Here is a 24,029-nt window from a genome sequence, read left to right on the forward strand (position 1 = left end):
TACTGAAAGTGAGAAGGCAGATGCTGCCCATTAATGCCCACTGCCTTAAATCAATAGCAGCCTCCAGCCAAGGCCTGCTTCTCCCTCCCCTCTCCAGAAAGCCACACACATCCCACCAAATGTGAAGGGGAGGAAAGATAAAAATGTGAATATGTACATACATATATACATACATACATGAAAGTGTTTTGTGTATGGGAGGGGAGGGGACTGCTGTTGATGACAATAGTAAACATCTCCAAATGGAAAGATATTTAGAAGTAGTCTTATTGCTACTAGCTGGCCAGATCAAAGTTAAACAGCCTCATATAATACAGAATAAATAATTCACCTGTAGTGGCTTCTAAAAATATATATATTAAACTAAGATTCACAGTCTGCTGCTTCTGTGCTTTTAGTTCATAGGTTTCAGGCCACTCAGAAAGAAAGGGAGAAAATGTCTTTAATACACCCCCAACATTAGGGCAATGTAACTCATGCTCCACTGAGAAATGAAGTAGCATAAAAATATTTCTAGCAGTTACATTGAAGCCACACATAAAAGTTTGTTCAATCTCTTCATATAGGAAAAAACTTAAGTCTCCCAGAAACAAAAGGTGATGTACTTAACAGAGAATAAAAGTAGCTATTGGGGGGGATTAAGTATATTACTCATTAATAATTACAGAAATTAAAAGTATATGAATCACAATGGCCCAGTGGTCTACAGACATAGGTTTTTATCTATTGGTTAAACAAGACACAATATTATTTAAACACAGAAAAGAGAAAATGGAAAAAAACATAGTTAATACACGGCACTCAGTCTTTGCTATCCTACAAGACAGTGTATTTTACTGTAAATTTTCTTTACTTAACACTGTTTCCTAGATGGTATTATATGACCTCAAGAAACAATATTTCACGGGTTTCCCTGGCAGTCCAGTGGTTAACACTCCGTGCTTCCACTGCAGGGTGCGAGGGTTCAATCCCTGGTTGGGGAACTAAGATCCCACATGCTGTGCAGCATGGCCAAAAAAATAATAAATAATATTTCAATAGAAACAATAGAAGTTTGCATTATAAGGTATGAAGTTGTTCAGTGCCTAGGTAGAAATATACTCTGACCTACATTGACTCATCTCCTCTCTTGTGACAAATTACAGATCCCTTTTTTCTTTTGCCCATGAGTCCTCTGCTTGCCTATTTCATCATTGGATGAAAAAAGTCAAAAGGTACAAAATTCCAGTTATAGGATGAATAAGTACTGCAGATGTAATGTACAACAAGACAAATATAATGAACACTGCTCTATATTTTATATGAAAGTTGTTAAGAGAGTAAATCCTAAGAATTGTCATCACAAGAAAAAATTTTTCTATTTCTTTAATTTTGTATGCATATAAGATGATAGATGTTCACTAAACTTATTGTGATAATCATTTCATGATAGATGTGAGTCAAATCATTATGCTATACACCTTAAACTTATACAATGCTCTATGTCAATTATATCTCAAGAAAACTGGAAGAAAAAATTAAAAAACTCAATGAACACTTACAGTGGGTGAATTTAATTATATGTAAATTATACCTCAATAAAGTTGAATTTTTTTAAAGAAAAAAAACCTGAGGTTTCTCCCAAAGAGCATCAGAGTGTTGTGTAATTTCTGATTATCAAAAAATTTTTGCTGGTATAACCCGTTCATTTTCACTCTCTTATAATTATATATTTCAAGTGGCCAGTACTGATACATACATATATGAGTTTGATAAGAATATAAAATATTTCCATGTAAAATATGTAAGAGAAAGAAATTTTGACATAATCCATTAGAAGATAATTAAATATGCTTTCTTAACCATATGCGTGTTGCTAGGCCTGAAGGCCTCTTCCATCCTTGTCAAGGGGAGTGCTAACCTCTCCTTTCATACAACACTAAATATGCTTTCTATGAAGTGGTATGAGACACTTTGTACATAAAAATACATGAACTCATGACTGCTGACATAAAATAAAGTCAATGCCAATAAAACCATAATTCTTTTAAAATTTCTTTTCTACAACCTAAAGTTAACAGTACAGGCATACTCATTAGCATAATAAATAACTATGCATATAAGGAATTCAAATCACAATTATGCCCTTCATGGAATATGGATCTAAGACTCTTCATGAGTTATTCATCTATGTCTGACAGAATAAAAAAGGTTAATAAAATGTTTGACCTGAACAAACAAATAAATGTTCCATAAACAAATTCCCATCATCCACAGAAGGGAAGACAGGATTACTGAGACTAAATTCCCACAAAATTGAAAACACTTTTTTCAGGCCATAGTTTTAATCCACTCCTATAACAAATGCATTATGGTCAAAAAAAAATTTTTAAGCAGCCAAACTTAATATTTTTTAAATTTCCCATAGGCAAAGCGTTCAGGCTGTGAAGCAGTATGCCTTTGTCCCTTCTAACTGAGTCACTCGTTTTCAATTGCTTCATTAATCCCTTTAGTCAGTCAGTCATTCAACCAATGTTCATTGAATACCAACTGCCATGCTTGAAGAAACTGAACAGGGTGGTCCCTATGTGAAAAGAAGAAATGCCCATTCTTTTTTTTTTCAGTTTTATTGAAGTATAATTGACAAATAAAATTGTATATATTTAAAGTATACAATGGGATGATCTGACATACATACACTTCATGAAATGATTATCACAACCAGATTTAACACATACATCACCTTACATGGTTGCCATTGTGTGTGTGTGTGTGTGTGTGTGTGTGATAAGAATGCTTAAGGTCTACTCTCTTGGCAAATTTCAAGTATACAACACAATATTATTAACTATAGTCACCATGCTGTACATTAGATCCCCAGAGCTGATTAATCTTATAACTGAAGCCTTGTGCCATTTGACCAGAATCACTCCATCTCCCTCACTCCTAATAACCACTATTCTAGTCTCTGAGATGCCCATTCTGTAAGCCAACTCTCCAGAGAAAAATCTCAGCTGGAGAAGGTATTCTCCCCAGACTTGAAACTAAAGTGTCCCTAAAGACTACACATCATAGGACCCCAGTCCTAGCCACAGAAAGAGCCTAGATTGGGGAACTAAGACGTATTAGAATTCACACTGGAAGACAAATGACTTGTTTCTGTGCTACATGGCATTCTGAATGAAACTCACCTAATACTGCTATTCAGTTTAGCTTGTTTTTAAGAAACCAAACATTGTAGACTCACTGGGCTTCTAGGAACTAGTGAATTTCACTACATATCTGAGTATCACTTGGGAGGTTCAAATGGCTTAAAGATGAGTTTGCCAAAACTCAAGGTACTGTATTAATTCATTTTCATATTGCTAAAGGTAAAGCAATACTTCTAGTCAAAACTGGATTTCCTGAACTCAAATGTGACATAATCTTGAAAGACTTTTTCAAAATAAATATGAATTCTCATGAAATATATACAAGCTGGAAGAAAGATATATATTGGGGGGGAATAACACAAGAAAGGTGACAAGAATCTCCTTAAAAGCAACACATAACTATTGCTTGATTTTTCTAAAGTATTTTTAAATTATAGCACTTAAAAATGGGCAAAAGTAACCTAGACAAGAATTATTCTAATTTTAACAAAACTTCATTTAATTTTTCATAAAGACTAGTTTTTAGACATAAGTAATTAAGGAGTAAAAAAGGAAAGAATTAAGATGAATAATCAATCCAAAGTTACTCTAAGGATATGAATTTGTTGATTAAGAGTAAAGAATTCACTATCTAAATTCTATTATAGCAAACACAAATTCTGTCTGATAAAAGTGGCAAAAAAGCAACAAATAAAATTTATGAGATCTGCCTTTAGGCAAACACCAATAAATAAAAATTATTTTATAATATTTTGTTATTTAAATAGAAATTTATTTTGCTTAACTTTTTTTAAACTACAAGTTAAATATTTGCTGGACTGAAACTGGCACAAATAATTATTATTATAACTATTTTCTTTAAAGTAATTTTTGTGTAGAAAACAGTAATACATATCCATTTCTGGCAGAGACTAATAGTCTGGGGAAAAAAGAAATAAAACAAATGCATAGGTTTAGTGGATCACATACACTATATACTTTACTTAAAAAGTAATTCATTTCAATGATACATAAAGAAATCCCTATGTTTAATTCTAAATCATGAAAATTTTTCTACACCACCTCAAATATGGGAAATTTGTTCTAATCTTAGAGTACATCATTCCTGGGCATTACTTCTATCATATCACTATGCCACACACACCAAAAAATAAAAAATAAAATAGCAAATCTTTCAACAAACTATAACTTTGATTCTTGTAATCTTCTTTCCATAAAACTATGCAATACGTTCTAAATTTTGCCATTTTTATATGGTGATGCTTTAATGGTTGCAGTAGTTGTGGTGATGTCAGTTACACTAAAGAACAACAGATGGGCAGGAGGGAAGAACAAAGCATTTCCTACCATCTGGAAGCCTGTAGAAATTTTAAAAAGCGGCAAGATAACTTTTTTATCTCCATCTGCCCATTACTCCCAATGTGATTGTGTTTTAATTTTTCATATTTTTCTGCTGAACTTTAAGTACTCTGAATATTGTTTCCATAGAAATTGTTCCTGCTGCTTGATCACTCACACACTAGCTCCATGCTGCATTCACACAGTATGGGCATAGCTGAGGCTTTGCAAAGTAGAGAATTTTTTTTCCAACTACAGATCTTGAAAGATGTCATATATGCTTTCTCCATCATTAACAAAGTTTTTTTTAAAAGAAGGGAAATGTAGAATTTTTATACTCCTAAACGTTCAGAGTTATTGCAAAATTCATTGCTAAAGGTAAATTGTTATATGGTCCAAATCAGAATAATTTTCCTTCCAAGAAAAATTTTTAAATGTTCAATTAATAATGAACTGTTCCTACTCATTTGAAATACGAAGGTAACAAGATGGGATAAGAAGAGAGAAATTTGCTGTTGGAAATAAGTATAAGTGAGAGATAAAAGGTATTATTTTTTTCATTGTATTTTGATAAGTGAATACTAGTAATTTCTAATTTACAAACCATAACTTTTCTTTTAAATAAAAAGAAAAAAGGAATAATTTTCTACGCTCTTCTTCTTAATTAAAATACTTAATAATTTATCTTTCATTTTTTATTCATTCCAAAATATTTATATCTATATTAATACATCTAAACTATTTTAGATTTAAATGAAAGAGCCTTGGCAGCATCACTGTTTTTCCAAAGACTGAAGTTGATTTTCAGAATACCTTAGGCTTCCTAAATGTTATTTAAAGAACATATCCAGATTCTTCCACCCCTCAGTCCCACACTCCAAAAGTAATCACTTTTGTTTTAGGCTTCTACCTTCTGGTTTTTCAAATGTTTATCATTTTAATTTCAAACAATATACTGTCATTAGATTGAATATTGGATAGCACTAATATGAAAGGGAAGCAATTGTTCTAGAGAAAAGAAAGGTATGAGAGTTTTTCAGTAGAAACAAAAAGAGTTAGGACTTTGACTTCTAGTAGCATGGTAGACTAAATACTCTGAAGGGCCCTATCACTTTCCGCTTTTCTATGTTGGAACATTAACCCATTTATGCTATAATTAGTTGTTTACATGTTTGATTATGAGCTCCAGCATATTACTGATTTTTCTATGCCTCAGTTTTATCACCTATAAAATGGGAATGGTAATAATATTAATAATAATAGCAATTCTTAGAAGAATTAAATAAATTACTATGTATAAAGCACTTAGAATACTGCCTGGTACATAGTAAGTGAAATAAATATTAGTTATTTTTATCATATGGACTCTTGGAACAGTGTTATGGTGAAAAAACACATTACTAATGAGACAATCAATGTATGCTCTAAAACATCTTCATAATATGTAATACATGCTATCTACAAATATTAAAATACTCTCACTCTAAAAACATTGTAAAGTTAAAGATGACTTTTTGATGAACTACAAGGGGAAAAAGTATAATAAATCTTTCTGCACTAAGCAAAGTTTTCACATAGCCAAGGCTTATCAAGATTTGAACATAAGTTCTAATTAGAACATATGTTCTACATTAATGAGTTAATGTTCAATAATGGCATTCTGTCACCTACTTAATTAAAACAAAAACACTTTAACTTTGAATTAGTACAGTTTTCTCTATGGTTTTAAATATTACACACTCAAAACAAATTATATGGGCACCTGAATCTTTCTCTTTTTAGCGTATCAATAAAGCAGGTAGTAACTCTGTTTCAATTTTACACTTATTTTAAATAGTAAACTGCATTTCAGTGAACAAAAGTTAGTAGACTTTATCTACAGGCAGGAAAACCACTGAATACAGATCCCCATTTTAGAATATGTGGGAACCCTCCTGTCTATTCAGTGATAGATTCCGTGTGTCACAGAGGTCAGATAATTGAGAGATAAAGCCCTATTTTAGCAGGCAAAATTTCATTTACTTACCAGTTTCAAGTTAAAGTTATAAAGAGGACTTAAATGATAACATGATTGCTTGACTATATTATATTTTTCAAGCCCTTTTTTTGGTAATTTTATTTAGTATTCCAGTCTCTTGAAGTAATGCACCATCACTCTCCCCAATCTGTTTTTTAAAGATGTAGGGAGTTAGTGAAGATTTCTAAACTATTAAACACTTCAGAAGTTTTGAATGAGTTACTAACGTAGTTCTTTTTAGAATTTAAGAGCCTAATGATACAACGATGCCAGTACACACCAGGCAATAAATATGTACTGCTATATTCTTGTATTTCCTTTCAGATAACAGTTGATTCTAATTTTAAGGCATCCAACTTTAGCTTATAGAGTAAGATTTATATATTTACATACACCCTTTTTTATTTTGGCAATATCCCAGATATGCACTCCATTGCTAGTTCAAAAGTATAGACCATATACCGGTTAACGAGTTAAAAGAACTAAGTTCATTAAAAGTTCCAAAGCTATTAGTAGCAGAATATAACCTAATATTACCCCCAAAAATAACTTTGTTTCTCTTTTATATTCTCCAGTAAGCAACTTAGAAAATGTAACTTTTTTTATCTTGGAAATATAAATATTTTTTAATAATTTAGAAATAAATTTAAAGCCTCATTCTATCTTTGAAACCAGAGTATTTCAAGTGAGGAGGGAAAATGTAAAATTATATATTTCCAAGAAAGATGCACGTATTTCCAAGAAAGATGAAAGCAAAGTCACCAACCTGATACAAATAATCTCCAAGACCAAAGGGCCAAGGAGCTATGCATTTATTAAAAGACAAAACTCACCCTAACTAGTGAAAAGCAAAACACTTTTCTGCTGCTACCACTCTATTGAACAACTAACTCCTCTGCCAGCCCCCTCATCCACTATGAAATTAACTCTCATATCAGTATGGGACAGAGAATCAGAAACCAAAACACAAGGCTTTTCCATATAGATTATTTTTTTTGAGACTGAGCACTTCCTTTTAAGAGAAGTTCACAGCCTCAATGACAGTATGTCTAAAGAAATTTTGCAGTGGAAATACATGGTAATAAGACGAATTCTACCATTAAAACATTTAATTTATAAAACACAAAAGAATAAACCCAACTAGCATTCTAAGTGCAACTCCTTATCTTTGGCTGTAGAGTGTTTCTAAAACCTCTGGCAGACAAATTAAACAGATTTGCTATGGAATGTACCGAAGTCAAACAATCTGCAACTGTAATTACTATTAAACTTTTCATGAGAATGGAGGATGCTGTGTTTTACATTACTACATAAAAAATAAAATGATAATGAAAACATGAGACCACAGCAAAAGATTTCTAACTTTCATAAGGAAAGTTTTTCTAAGGATTATAACCTAAACTGATAAATAACAATAAAGGTATGGCTTTTTAATTTATTTATAAGATTACTGCAAGTCTTTTCCATGTGAATAAAATACTTATCTAAGGAGCAATACTACAGTTCATAAAGCAGCATATTGATAGGCCATAGGTCAACCATGGTTTAGCTACATGGTTGTAAGGACTTTACAAGCACAATTCTTGTTCAAATGATATAAAATCCAATCAACATAAAATCTAGAAATCACCTCTTTAAAGACCTTGACCATACACAATAGAAATACTGTATATGAATACAATTAATGATGACCATCAAAAGTAAAGCAATTCATTTTACTCCCAAAATTTTTCAATAGAATTGACATAAACAATTTGTCTAAATCATGGTTACTGAGGTATCAACAATAAGAGAAAGAAAAAAAAACAAATATGATAAATTCTGTTCTTCCTTCTCTTCCTTCCCCCATATCTCCTTACATTAAGTTATAATCTATTGTATTACACTAGCAGGCCCACCATGTCCCAAACTGAAACTCCGCTTTTCTGATAGGGGTTCTCTCGCCCTATTTATATTTATATTTATTTATCACATAATATATTATATAATATTAATATTTCTGGTTAACAACCCAATTATCATCTTATGCCACTTAAGTTGCAACGGGTTTCTTGAAAACTGATTTATCACTATTAATACAGAAAAGATATTTTTTACTTCCCAAATAAAAGGAAAAAGCAAAACAAAACAAACAGTAAACAAGCAAATAAAAAATAGGGGAAGGAATTAGACTTCTCAGGAAAAACTAATAGTGAAAACACTGAAAATCAGTAAGCTTCATCACAGTAAAATGAGTTAAATTAAGCTTAATTTAATTACAATGCCAAAAGCACCAATTACAATCAACTACAAAATTTCTAAAACTCACCAAAAGAATACAAATGCTACATTATGGTGAGAAAAATGGAAGGTTAGGAAAACAATCAAATTAATGTCAAAACCCACTATGTTATACTTTATGAGGGTATGCAAATTCTTTCAATTGATCTAGAATTCATCTATAATGAACACTGCACGAATCAAGACCAAATATGAACCAGTCAGAAAGTACAGTGGGATACCCAATTACTAAAGACAGTGATATATTCTGTGTAAAATTTAGAGCTCAGCCACATTTCAAGGACCATATCTTTCTAAAAAGGTTGCCATTTTATTTTTTAATTTTTTTCCCAAAAAACTCACTATTCTGCGCAATCTCTAGCCTGAACCAAAATTATTTTTGGAAATTAAATGCTAGTCAGAACTGGAAAAAAGCCAATTTCTCCAAAAGAATCCCTAAATTCAGTAGTATTCAAATCTAATTTCCAACTAGATTTTTCTCTGCAATTTAAAGATATGATCCTAAGGCTCTTCTGAAATGTTCGATTCAATATGGCAACAGTCCTCATGCAGTCTCTCCAATAGCTAACTAAAATAGCCACGCAGGAGTTGAAAAGAGACAAAGACACAGACATGAAATCACTGGAAAAAGGGAGGAAAGTGTAGAAAACAATCCCATAAACTGTAAGTTCAGAACCTAAAAGAAATTTAGACTAATTATCAGGTAGATAAAGCCAAAAACGCAGCTTTAGCTTATGCCACACCCCAGCTTCACTTCATAGAGACCAACTGAACAAAGGTAGGAAGATGTTTTATTCTTCTTCCCTAATCTCAACACCTACCCTAATCTGGTTCAGAAACCCAGGTTCCATAGGAACCATAAAACTATGTTGACATCTTTTACTACTCAAACCTGACCTATTATGGAAGCAAGGTATTTTATCCCTACCCATTGGAACCTTTCCCACTTCTGCCACTGCCCTTGGCCTCTATACACTATCTATATCCATACAGAGGTAACAAATTCTATAAAACAACTGGCTAAGTAAAGGACAGAAATTAATAGTAGCATATTATATGCTCAGAGATAGAATCCCAAAATAAACACTAAAACCAGGTTTCAAGGTAAGACATACCTGGCACAAGTACATCATGGGAATTATAGCCTGCCATGTATTACACTGGTTAATAATAGCGAAGATGCAGGAGGAGGGAGGCATGCGGAAGGGAGAAAGATATCACTTCAATAGGCTAAAAGAATCTCCAATGGTAGACAGAGAAAATGCTGTGGAAGCACTGATACAGAACACAAAATTCGGACACTCTCCCAGAAAACAGGAAGAAAAATGACAAAGAAATAAAAATTATGAAGAAGAACATAGTGGACATGGGGAACAGAAAATAAATAGCCAACCAAACAATATTCATTTCCCTGAAGGATGGACTATATCAAACAGAACTGAAAGAATAATCAAACATGCAATATAAGGAAGCTTTCTTCAGCAGCCAAACAAATAGTCTAAACAGATTAAATCCACCACGTTCCCAACTAAATCAAGGAAAATAATGTCATACAAATATATAGTGACAAATGTGGCATTTACAGAAAAAAATGAAAAACATTCTTCAAGCAACCACACACAAAGAACTAGTTACCTACAACACAACAAAAATCAAGTTTTCCATAATTCTCTCCCCAGCAACAATAAACATCAACTGATTAAAAAAAAAAAAAATGACTTCCAGCCAAAGACGGCACAGCAAAACCCCTCAAAACTCACCAAAAAACAGCAGAAAGTATGACAATAACAAACAGTGCCCCAATCAAAAAAAGGGGAAACTGAAGAAGGACATCACTACAGTCACAATCAGCAAATTTGGAGGCCGAACATCTTATTTATTTATTTTTATTGAAGTACAGCTGATTTACAATGTTCTAGGTATACAGCAAAGTGATTCAGTTATACACATATATATATTTATGTCTATTCTTTTTCAGATTCTTTTCCATTATAGACTACTACAAGCTATTAAATAGAGTTCCCTGTGCTATACAGTAGGCCCTGGTTGTTTATCTGTTTTATTGAGGCTGAACATTTTAAATTCTGTACTATAATAAGATAGGATGCCAAGAGCTGACACATGCTTCTCAGACCTCAAGCACAGAGGTATACAGAGTTAGGCCCTAGACAAACATAATGAGATCTAAGGGTACAGGTGGAATGCAGGAAATGGAATATAGAAAACCACAGTAATGATAACCAACAAGGACCTACTGGATAGCATAATGAACTTTAATCAATATCTTGTAATGGGCGGGGGTGGTGGTGGTGGGATGAATTGGGAGATTGGGATTGACATATATACACTAATATGTATAAAATAGATAACTAATAAGAACCTGTTATATAAAAAAATAAATAAAATTCAAAAAAAATCTTTTAATAACCTATAAAGGAAAAAATCTTAAAAAAGAATATATATAAAATATATATAATATATATAACTGATTCACTTTTCCTTACACCTGAAACTAACACAACATTGTAAATCAACTATATTTCAATAAAAATTTTTTTAAAATAGAAAGATACATTAGAAGTATAAGATACATTTATCAATCAGCTAGCTTCCTAACCAATGAAGATAAGAGGACAAGGAGCAGCCACTGATTTTTAACACCAACAGCCTGTGACTGGAGATACAGGGGGACTTCTGATAGACTCATCCACCTCTCAAACCCTGAAAACTGAGGGAGATGGACCACCAGGGCAACGGAGAAATTAAACACAATGAGAAGGTAAAAGACTCAGGTGGTCCGAGTTCATTACTCTCTCCCATCACTTCCCACATGATTCTTAAGTAAATTGCTGCCATCATTTTAAAAATAAGCAATAATTGCAAAGTAATGAACAAAGGACCTTTGTGCAGAAATTGCAAATAAAGTAAAAGAGAGATGAGGGAGACTGGAACATAAGCAAAAAGCATTAAATATCCATAGCAAGAACTTTCTATGGAAATAAATTAAGAAATCAGACAAACAGCTACTACTGTATCAATGAAATGAAAGAAACGTAATTTTTTCTTTGTTTGAAAAGCACAAACACAAACTGGAGGGATGAAAGCCACATTAGGAGCAATAACGGGGAGAGGGGGAAGATGGCGGAAGAGTAAGACGCGGAGATCACCTTCCTCCCCACAGATACATCTACACGTGGAACAACTCCTACGGAACACCTACTGAACGCTGGCAGAAGACCTCATACCTCCCAAAAGGCAAGAAACTCCCCAGGTACCTGGGTAGGGCAAAAGAGAAAAGAATAAACAGAGACAAAAGAATAGGAACGGGACCTGCACCAGTGGGAGGGAGCTGTGAAGGAGGAAACGTTTCCACACACTAGAAGCCCCTTCGCAGGCGGAGACTGCGGGTGGCAGAGGGGGAAAGCTTCGAAGCCACAGAGGAGAGCACAGCAACAGGGGTGGGGAGGGAAAAGCGGAGAGATTCCCGCACAGAGGATCAGGGCCGACCGGCACTCACCAGACCGAGAGGCTTGTCTGCTCACCCGCCGGGTCGAGCAGGGCTGGGAGCTGAGGCTCGGGCTTCAGTCGGAGCGCCGGGAGAGGCCTGGCGTTGGTGGCGTGAACACAGCCTGCAGGGCGTTAGTGCACCGCGGCTAGCCGGGAGGGAGTCCAGGGAAAAGCCTGGACCTGCCGAAGAGGCAAGAGACTTTTTCTTGCCTCTTTGTTTCCTGGTGCGCGAGGAGAGGGGATTAAGAGCGCTGCTTAAAGGAGCTGCAGAGACAGGCGCAAGCCACAGTTAACAGCGCGGACCCCAGAGACGGGCAGGAGACGCTAAGGCTGCTGCTGCCGCCGCCACCAAGAAGCCTGTGTGCGAGCACAGGTCACTCTCCATACCTCCCTTCCGGGGAGCCTGTGTGGCCCGCTATTGCCAGGGTCCCGTGACCTAGGGACAACCTCCGCGGGAGAACGCTCGGCGCGCCTCAGGCTGCTGCAACGTCACGCCGGACTCTGCCGCCGCAGGCTCGCCCCACATCCATACCCCTCCCTCCCCCCGGCCTGAGTGAGCCAGAGCCCCCGCATCAGCGGCTCCTTTAACCCCGTCCTGTCTGAACGAAGAACAGACGCCCTCCGGTGACCTACACGCAGAGGCAGGGCCAAATCCAAAGCTGAGCACCTGGGAGCTGTGAGAACAAAGAAGAGAAAGGGAAATCTCTCCCAGCAGCCTCAGAAGCAGCGGATTAAAACTCCACAATCAACTTGATGTACCCTGTATCTGTGGAATACAGGAATAGACAACGAATCATCCCAAATTGAGGAGGTGGACTTTGAGAGCAGGATTTATTATTTTTTCCCCTTTTCCTCTTTTTGTGAGTGTGTATGTGTATGCTTCTGTGTGAGATTTTGTCTGTATAGCTTTGCTTTCACCATTTGTCCTAGGGTTCTATCCATCTGGTTTTTTTACTTTTTAAAAAATTTTTTTTCTTAATAATTATTTTTTATTTTAATTATTTTATTTTATCTTATTTTCTTTTATCCTCTTTCTTTCTTTCTTTCTACTTTTTCTCCCTCTTATTCTGAGCCATGTGGACGAAAGGCTCTTGGTGCTGCAGCCAGGAGTCAGTGCTATGCCTCTGTGGGGGGCGAGCCAACTTCAGGACACTGGTCCACAAGAGACCTCCCAGCTCCACGTAATATCAAACGGCGAAAATCTCCCAGAGATCTCCATCTCAACACCAACACCCAGCTTCACTCAACAACCAGCAAGCTACAGTGCTGGACACCCTATGCCAAACAACTAGCAAGACAGGAACACAACCCCACCCATTAGCAGAGAGGCTGCCTAAAATCATAGTAAGGCCACAGACACCCCAAAACACACCACCAGATGTGGACCTGCCCACCAGAAAGACAAGATCCAGCCTCATCCACCAGAACAGAGGCAATAGTCCCCTCCACCAGGAAGCCTACACAACCCACTGAACCAGCTTTAGCCACTGGGGACAGACATCAAAAACAATGGGAACTACAAACCTGCAGCCTGCAAAAAGGAGACCCCAAACACAGTTAGATAAGCAAAATGAGAAGACAGAAAAACAGAGCAGATGAAGGAGCAAGATAAAAACCCACCAGACCTAAAAAATGAAGAGGAAATAGGCAGTCTACCTGAAAAAGAATTCAGAATAATGACAGTAAAGATGATCCAAAATCTTGGAAATAGAATAGAGAAAATGTAAGAAACATTTAACAAGGACCTAGAAGAACTAAAGATGAAACCAATGGTGAACAACACAATAAATGAAATTAAAAATACTCTAGAAGGGATCAATAGCAGAATAACTGAGACAGAAGAACAGCTAAGTCACCTGGAAGGTAAAAGAGTGGAAATAACTACCACAGAGCAGAATAAAGAAAAAAGAATGAAGAGAATTGAGGACAGTCTCAGAGACCTCTGGGACAACATCAAACACACCAACATTCGAATTATAGGGGTTCCAGAAGAAGAAGAGAAAAAGAAAGGGACTGAGAAAATATTTGAAGAGATTATAGTTAACTTCCCTAATATGGGAAAGGAAATAGTTAATCAAGTCCAGGAAGCACAGAGAGTCCCATACAGGATAAATCCAAGGAGCAATAACAAGAAAAAATAAAATAAAATAAAAACAAACAAGAGCATGGTAGAAAGACATGGATAAAAATCACACAAATCAAAATAGAAAAAAATTGACAGTTAATGAGGTGATGCTAGATTTGAAAGACAATGTAAGCTTAATATATTTATAATAATGATATTGATTAAGAAAACTGAACTGGTAGTCCAGAACCAATATTCAAAGTCTTATGGAAGAAAATTTTTCTGAAATGCACAAAAACTTGAATCTATCAAATCTCACCTTGTTCTAGAACAAACTAAAACATACAAAATTAATCAACTGATGATAATGCTAGTGAATTTACAGTCTTTTAAGGATTAAAAAAAAAATAAGTCAGATATGAGCATCCAGGAAGAACAAGCAATTCATTCAATAAGAAGTTTTAAGAAAAGTTCAGCCAGCCTCAGACTTTACCACAGTAACTATCAACACCAAATGGAGGTTCCAAAATTCTGGGGGAAGCTAAGATAACCTTCAAGTATAAAAGCAATAAACTCTCAAGATTGTAAGAAGACTTATAAGGCTTTCCTCAAATCTACTGGATGATTGAATTCAACTAACCAAGAAGTAAATCAAGATAATTCAGAAACGGTAAAAGAATTGGCAGTGAGCTTTGAGAGGATAGAATAAAGGACTAAAAATAGTGATTACTAAAATGTATGTAGATGTTTTAAACTTTGACAAAATAAATAATAGTAAGATACCAACAATGTCAGAACTTGGTAAGAAGAGAAGAAGAAGAAAGCATAAGTTGCTGTTTTCCTTATCTTTTATAACAGGAGTCAATGGACACTGCCAAAAGTTGAAATACCACTTTAAAAACTTGAATATATCAACCTTTTACTTTTTTTCTATACTTAGAGGGATCTTTTAGAAACTGAAATATGTTGTTGTGAATAAATACCTATGTAAAATTCATTTATTCCTTCCATTTTATCTATTTCTTTGTTCTCTTAGAAAATAAAATAAACATATATAAAAAACATATGATTCTGCTTTGTAAATTTTATTCTGTGCCTAATTGGCATATCTGTAGACAAAAATATCAGGCTTGATGTTTAACAGGTGCTAACAAATGTCAATTCTGGATGGTAAGATTGAGGTAACTTTAAATTATGCTTGAGTTTTATCTTTTTTTTTTTTTCCAGCCATGCCATGTGGCTTACAGGATCTTAGTTCCCCCAACCAGGGATTGAACCCAGGCCCACAGCAGTACGATAAAAATTTATCATTGTACAATATTTTTCTATCATGTATTTTTATCAGCTATAAATTATTATTGTAAACTATTCTAATGCTTTTTTCAAGAATGTTTCTAAAATTTGCATTCACTTTTTATCTAGGCAATATGATCATACAGTGATTCTAATGTGTTTTTCTATATCTGTTAAAGATTGTGAATCTTTTTATATCATGAATTATAATTTTTTAACTTATTAATTGTGCTTCATCCCTCAGTAGGCTGATTTAATGTTCCCCAGAATGGTATAGGGTGTTATATTGTATGGTAAAATAAAGAAAAGAGATATGTATGTGTATGTAACATCTAATACATGGAAGAATTCCAAGTGCAAAGAAACCACAGCTCACATACAAGAAATGGAAACCAAAGAAAATAGTATAAAATGTAGAGAATATCAAAGAAGCTGAAAATTGACAAAATACATCGAATGTAACAATTTTAAATGGGTCTCCAAAATGGGTTGAAAAATCCCATCAAATTCTTTTTATAAGAAATACACCCAAAATAAAGTTACAGGTTAAAAAAGCATAGACAATAGCATACCAATAATTAATAACAAAGTGAACTCAAAGCAAACGAAACAAAACAAAGAAGCAAGAAAACATTAAATGAAAGCACAAGAAAAGGTCACTTTATACTGGCAACATTTTTTAAACTAACCAAAAAAATAAATAACTATCATAAACATAAGTTGAATAATTAGAACTAGAATATATAAATCAAAAATACTTAGATATTCAACAAAAAATTGACAGAAAAATACAGTAATGAAAGACAAACATTCCACTGCTGATGAATAGATTAACAGAGGAAAATATCAATAACAATGCACAAGCTCTGAAAATCATAATTTATGTTCTACCCTACTTCCAAGAATATTTACAAATATTATGGGGAGTATTAAGCCACAAAGGAAACCCTTAAAAATATAACATAGCAGAAAGTGTATATATAGGCCAACATTCTCTTTCTACAAAGCACAAAAAAAGACAAATTAACAGCAAACGTTAAACTAAAAAGAAAGAAAAAGTCACTTTGAAATTTAAAAACTCTCCTAATAAATATGTCTTCAAAGAAACAATACCCTTCTATCTATGAGTCTCAATTTTTTCATATTTAAAAAAAACTTTAAAGGCTCTTATGAGGTCTTTCTAGCCACCCCTCACCCTGACACACACAAACCACAATGATTTTCATGTATCTACCGAGCATATACCATATGTTCAGCTTTCTGACTGATTATTCAATGTGATATGCAAAAGTAGAACAGGTACTTACATTAAAACAGTGTATGATCAAGTTGGGGAGTTAGAAAAAGCAAAGAACAGTCACCAACATACTATAAATATTATAGAAATTCAAAGAAGGAGATCAGGGTAGAGAGGGAAGGCTTATTTATGTGACTTGTTAGGACTCGAAGATGGAAGAAATCTGAAAATCCAGAGAAGAAATGGGGAGAACATTCTGGTCAAGAATACTATATCAATGAAGACTAAAGAATAAAATATTAAATACTGACAGTTATAAAAAGTTACTATAGTGAATATAGCCTAGGAAGAAAAACACCGTAGTCCTAGACCAAATTGTTTATACTAAAAAATGAGCTGTAACAAGATTTTTTTTTTTTTTTTTTATGCGTTACGCGGGCCTCTCACTGTTGTGGCCTCTCCCGTTGCGGAGGACAGGCTCCGGACGCGCAGGCTCAGCGGCCATGGCTCACGGGCCCAGCCGCTCCGCGGCATGTGGGATCCTCCCAGACCGGGGCACGAACCCGTGTCCCCTGCATCGGCAGGCGGACTCTCAACCACTGCGCCACCAGGGAAGCCCCCTGTAACAAGATTTTAAAGTACAATGGTTGTGGCTGCCAGCTAAAGTTTGGAAAGGCTCCCATCACTTTGAATGTCCATTCAAATAGACTTCTACTTTTAGGTATATTTCATATCTCTAGAGAGAATAACGTTACCGATAAACAATGATCTTTATTTGCCGTTTGGGAAACTAACTATAGCAGAGGTAAGATACTCCGCCAGGCTTCCATAGCTACTTTGTGCAATGAGAGGAAAACAGTAATAGCTAAGAATTTAAAGAACATTATCACATTCGGGATCTTCTGATTCTGTAAACTGTATATTTATTTCACATTCCTATAGTCTAACACACAAAAATTAAAATAATTAGACTAAAAAAATTCTAATCAAGAATGCCGTTTACCCTGAAAAGAAAGAAGGAAACCCAGACAGATTTAAAACTGGTTTATAATAAACAAGGTAGAGAGGACTAGGACTGCCAACTAGGAGGGAGTGGGAGGAAATAAAGCATCGTAGTTTCTGAAGAAAAGGCTGCTATTAAGTATAATTGCACCAACTTGATCCAAATCCAATATTTCTTATTCATTGAAAAGAAACATATTAAAATAGCAGCAATTTCCTTTACAAATAAACACATGCAGCCAAGGAAGCTTCTACCAAAAAAGTTTAACCCTAAAGGTAATAAAAAGCAGGAGTGACATTATTTCAGTGCTCTAACTTCAAATAGTAACTTCTAAATACAAATATGCTATAGTTAAGTCAGTAACAAATTTTTTTGATTCTACTAAAAGTTACAATGAAATTCCTTCAAACACTCTAATCCTATATTTTTATGTTAAAGTGCATAAAAATAAGAAAAATCTTCCAATGAATAATTAGAAATTATTGCTATATGTTAACCGTGGAAATCATTAATGGTAATATTTGCACTTATTTATAATTATGATCTTTATGAGAAATAGGAAGTTTCACTTACAAGTACCTAAATTTAGGTGTGTCAGGCTAATTTTGAATATAAGCATCTTGCTGCACACTATATAGAAATTTGACTTTTTATTCAAGGTACTTTCAGTTACTATTTGTCCCTTGACTTGTAAGTTGCATCTGGACCAGAAACTATAAGTTAACCATAAATATCTTCTGGCAAGCCATATCTCTGAGCTTCTCTATGAGTATGGTGACTCTTAAAATAGACATATCCCTTGTAAATAATATATCTGTAATATAAGTATTTCAACTAAATGATCTCAGTAAGTTCTTTCTATCTATCACTCTCCCATGCCCCACATACATACAAAAACCACAATGACTTTTTAGTATTTAAAGATACTGGCTCCTGAGGGGCATGAAGACTCTAAGCCATGATGGGCTGCATACCCACCAGTGTGAATCTGTCTTCTTGCACCTAAGCTGTCACTTGGGGGGCCAAAGAGAACAGCTCTTGGATGGATATATGGACCGCTGCAAGAATTACTCTCCCAAAAGAGAATTACTTGACGTTGCCCTGCTGGCAAGATATTTTTCCTGTTCTAAATCCTTATAAGTAAATCTGATATAAAATGTCTGGTGAGTCTGAGTGTTGGGTTGAACTTAAAAGACTATCTGGTGGACTTTGCAAAAACTAACTCAAAATTTAAAATTTTTCTTCAAATACAAAGTAACTGTAATTTGTGTTAAGTGCCCAGCAACTATAATTATAGTATTGTAATTATAGTATTTTCTCATAAATATGAAAAGCAATTTCTTTTTAAAATATTCATTGTTTTCATTTTTCCAACATCTAAGCTTCAGATTAACCATTAATGCAAATATGAATGCCTTTCATTGAGCCTCAACAATAATATTCCACATTCAACCTCTTAAATTGGAGAGATTAGCCACATTGATCAGATGCTATAGGCATCACTGAAGAATTCTATATACGGTTTTTAAATGTTCAATAAAATGATCTAAATAAGCAGAATTGAATAGATCTGGGGATACATGAAGCTTTATAGAAAGTTGTTTTTCTATACATTTATTGAGATTTTCAATTCCTAAACATAATCTGAGATGCTAAAGAGTTTGTCAAGATCTTGCCTCATATACTGACAAACTAGAAAAATTACACAGTTAGATATCTATTTCTCTCATTTTTGATAAATTTTGTAAAGTTAATGTTAACACATGAATTTTGTCTTTCATTTAAATGCAAAAAGGCTCTATTTAAAATCTAAACTGTCCTGAACACGTAATCATTAGCAGTTCTGCACTGTTTGACATAATAAGTTCTGAAACAAATTTTGAAGTGTAACATTCTCACGGTCAACAATAAGTGATATCTAAATGGGATCCATTAAGTGCTTGAAGAAATCCTTTTCTATTTTAAAGAAGATAATCTATCAGGTAAACTATTTTCTTGAAATCTTGAATTTATAAAGAATATCTTGTTAGAGATTCTAGATAAAAATGATTAAAGGTGCTAATTAAGGGTTTTTTATATCCTTCTTTACCAATAAAATTTATATTTTAAATTATCTCCATTGCAGACATTCAATGTCACTTGTCATTTTTTAATAAAATCATTTGCCATAAAACTTCTAGTGAATTCCTTAAGATACTCTTTTAAAAAAACTGTTAAATTAAACCACTTACTGTAAACAGCCCACTCTTACTGCTACAGGAATGTGGGGAAGTTGAGTGGCCCACTTCAATGTCACATCCTGATAAACATGCAACATGTTATTATGGTTTCCAATCAAAGTATTTATTGTTCCTTCAGAAACTATGGGTTGAAGACAGAAAAAGAGGATAATAAGAAAACAATCATTTCCAACAGTATATTATATCCCTTTTAGAGGATTTATGATACAAATTAATTCTAATGTCTTGACTTAATGCATAAAGATTTTAAGTAATAAAACATTATTTTTCAACTACAAGCTACCAATATCAAAAAGAAAAAAATCATTTTATAAGTATATAAAAACTACATATATAACTATAAAAACTGTAAGCAGATAGTGGCCAACATTTTTGTATTTTATCTAGAAAGCATGAACTTGATTAATATTTAACACATTTAAGCTAATATTTACAAGACATTCACTACAGACAAATAATTCTATTAGGCATTACTATGCTCCATTCTGCTTGTAAAAGAGTCTGATGTTCTCTTAGAAGCATCTTGAACAGCCACATCTTGGAAAGCATTAATGCATACCTGAGGATAGTTCTACAAGTCATTTTGTATGAAGTAAAATAACTGACAAAACCAAATGTGTGCTTTATATCACACTTCTATTCAAACTTTAAAAGTTAAAATTTCCATTACATGTGCTGTATAAAACTATTTTCCTAAACGTTTAAAATATATGTGAGTGATTTGGGCTTTTTTTGGTGTATAAAATATAGTCATGACATATGGAAGAGATACAAGAAAATCTTTCTACACACCTGAGCAATATGGGAGAAAACAACTTGGGCTACAATCAAGTTTCTTCATAAATCGAATTTGTCCATTATCCTTAAGGCAAAAAAAGTTTCTCTCACCAAGAACAAAAATAGAAGATGCTGACTGATTGAAAGAGACAATACATATATCAAGGGCTTGCTCTCCAATATTTAGAGTCCAATCCACCTGCAAAGGAAAACTTATGATCAATTTAGTTGCTAAAAACAGAACATTTTAGTCATTGTCATATCAATACAATTAAGAAATGCTTTACAACAACACAGGCATAAAGATTGGCTAACCTTGGGCTTCCTTGATGGCGCAGTGGTTAAGAATCTGCCTGCCAATGCAGAGGACACAGGTTCAAGTCCTGGTCCAGGATGATCCCACATGCCATGGAGCAACTAAGCCCGTGCACCACAACTACTGAGCCTGCGCTCTAGAGCCCATGAGCCACGACTACTGAACCCGTGTACCACAAATTACTGAAGCCACGTGCCTAGAGCCTGTGCTCCTCAACAAAAACAAGCCCACCACAATGAGAAGCCTGCGCACTTCAACGAAGAGTAGCCCCCACTCACCACAACTACAGAAAAGCCCACGTGTAGCAAACAAAGACACAACAGAGCCAAAAATAAATAAACAAAATAAATAAATTTTTTAAAAAATTAAAAAAAAAAAGATTGGCTAAACTTCATTCACTTTTTTTTTCCTATGACCTTATTTCTAATATTTTGTAGACTCTAATAGTTTTTGCCCCATCTTTTACCAAATGATATTAGCTATTCAGTGGTTCAAAAACACTCATATAAGTTTAATCAAGGAGGTGAAGATCTGTGCATCAAAAACTATAAAACATTGGTGAAAGAAATTGAAGAGCACAAATAAATGGAAAGATATTCCATGTTCATGGATTAGAAGAATTAATATTATTAAAATGTCCCTACTACCCAAGGTGATCTATAGATTCAAATCCCTATCAAAATTCCAATGACATTTTTCACAGAAATAGAAAAAAAATGTAAATTCATATGAACCCACAAGACTCCAAATAGCCAAAGCAATCTTGAGCAAAAAGAACAAAGCTGTAAGCATCATACTACCTGATTTCAAAATATACTACAAAACTACAGCATGGAACTGGCATAAAAACAAACATCTAGACCAGTGGAACCAAATAGGGAGCCAAGAAATATAAAACTCTGCATTTACAGTCAACTCATCTTTGACAAAGGTACCAAGAACACACAATGCAAGATGGTACAGTCTCTTCAAAAAATGGTGTTAGGAAAACTTGATATCCACATACAGAGAAATGAAAATGAACCCCTATCTCATACCATACGCAAAAATCAATTCAAAATGGACTAAAGACTTAATCATAAGAACTGAAACTGCAAAATTATTGGAAGAAAACATAGGGAAAAGCTCAACAATTTTTTTGGATATGACCTCAAAAGCACAGGCAACAATATTAAAATAGACAAAAGGGATTTCATCAAACTAAAAAGCTTCTGCAAGGGAAAAAAAAAAAGGTCATTATGGGATTATATGAAATCACGTGTGTGAAACTTTTGAAAATTGTAAAGCATTATAGAATTTAAAGTCTTTTATTCAATAAAAAAAATATTTTTAAAGCTCTGCACAACAAAGGAAACAATCAATTATGTGAAGAGACAATCTATGAAATGGAAAAAAATATATCCATATAGCCAGTAAGGAGTTAATATACAAAAATATATAAGAAACTCAGACAGCTCAACAGCAAGAAAACAAATATCTGATTTTAAAATGGGCAAAAGACCTAAATAGACATTTCTCAAAATAAGACATACAAATGGCCAACAGGTATATTAAAAAATGCTCATCACCACTGATCATCAGGGAAATGCAATGTGAGATGGAATGCACAAAAGTATGTGGATAAAGAGGAAGTAAGATTGCCCTCAAAGTTAGGCTTTGAGGCAAGAATCAACAAATAAAAGTTCAAAGAAGAGATATGAAAAGTCACATTAAAGATAGGTAGATAGATAGATAGATAGATAGATGGACTTCCCTGGTGGCGCAGTGGTTAAGAATCCGCCTGCCAATGCATGGGGCAAGGTTTTGATCCATGGTCCGGGAAGATCCCACATGCTGCAGAGCAACTAAGCCCACACACCACAACTACTGAGCCTGTGTGCTGCAACTACTGAAGCCTGCATGCTCTAGGGCCCACGTGCCGCAACTACTGAGCCCTCATGCTGCAACTACTGAAGCCTGCGCACCTAGAGCCCATGCTGCACAACAAGAGAAGCCACTGCAATGAGAAGCCCGTGCACCACAACAAAGAGTAGCCCCCACTTGCCACAACTAGAGAAAGCCCACATGCAGCAACAAAGACCCAAAGCAGCCAAAAAATAAAATTTTTAAATATATATATATATAAATTTCATGCCATCCAGAAATGATTTAGGTATTAATCTGTCTACTTTAGGATTAAAATATCTGAAGAAGGTATGAAATCCAAATGGAGCTAGCCAGAGAGGCAAATATAATCAGTGTGTATATAAGAACAATCTGGAATAGGGAGACAGCATAGTGCATATAGGTAGATGCATCAGATTATCTTCATCTAAATTCAGATTCAACACCAAGAAATCATTCAATTGCCACTTAGTTCAAGTGTAGTTTACCTATATGAAAAGATTCTACTGGACACAAGACATGAACATCAGTCCTAAGACAGTTAACATTTCTCATTACAATATAATAGGCTAGCATTCTAGCATTACTTTTCAGTGCTTGTAACTCAGGCTGATCTGTCCCTGACTCTGAGAGATGACGATTCATTCAGAGTGGATAGGCAAAGTTTCTGAGGCCACAGGCCAAGATCCTGCCACTAAATACTTTCAGTTCACTAGGTACTGAGTGCCACTCTTTGTAACCTCTCCTTAGGGAAATATACCACATTCTAAATTAATGAGTCTCAAAATGCACAGAAGTTTACTAAGAACAATCATTTAAAATTTCTTCCATTTCCAGCCGTCATAGAGTAACAGGAAAAAAATCTACCATCCATCTGAAACAACCACAACACAGACAAAATGTATGAAACAACCATTTGCAAGGCACTGGATATCAGAAAA

At 34.5% G+C, this 24,029-nt stretch overlaps 1 protein-coding gene and 1 non-coding gene across 2 annotated transcripts in view; both read right to left on the minus strand.

Annotated features, from left to right (window-relative positions):
* The window catches only part of BBS9 (Bardet-Biedl syndrome 9), a 454,814-nt gene that overhangs the window by 319,289 nt on the left and 111,496 nt on the right, over positions 1 to 24,029 (minus strand). The window contains 2 exon segments of the mRNA XM_032643444.1: positions 20,103 to 20,232; positions 20,904 to 21,087. Of these exon segments, the coding sequence (XP_032499335.1) occupies positions 20,103 to 20,232; positions 20,904 to 21,087 (314 nt within the window).
* On the minus strand, positions 1,792 to 1,919 carry LOC116759912. The gene has a single exon (XR_004351579.1). It is a non-coding gene; the product is annotated as a U6atac minor spliceosomal RNA (small nuclear RNA).

Source organism: Phocoena sinus, chromosome 9 (genome assembly GCF_008692025.1).
Source record: "Phocoena sinus isolate mPhoSin1 chromosome 9, mPhoSin1.pri, whole genome shotgun sequence".
Lineage (NCBI taxonomy): Eukaryota > Metazoa > Chordata > Mammalia > Artiodactyla > Phocoenidae > Phocoena > Phocoena sinus.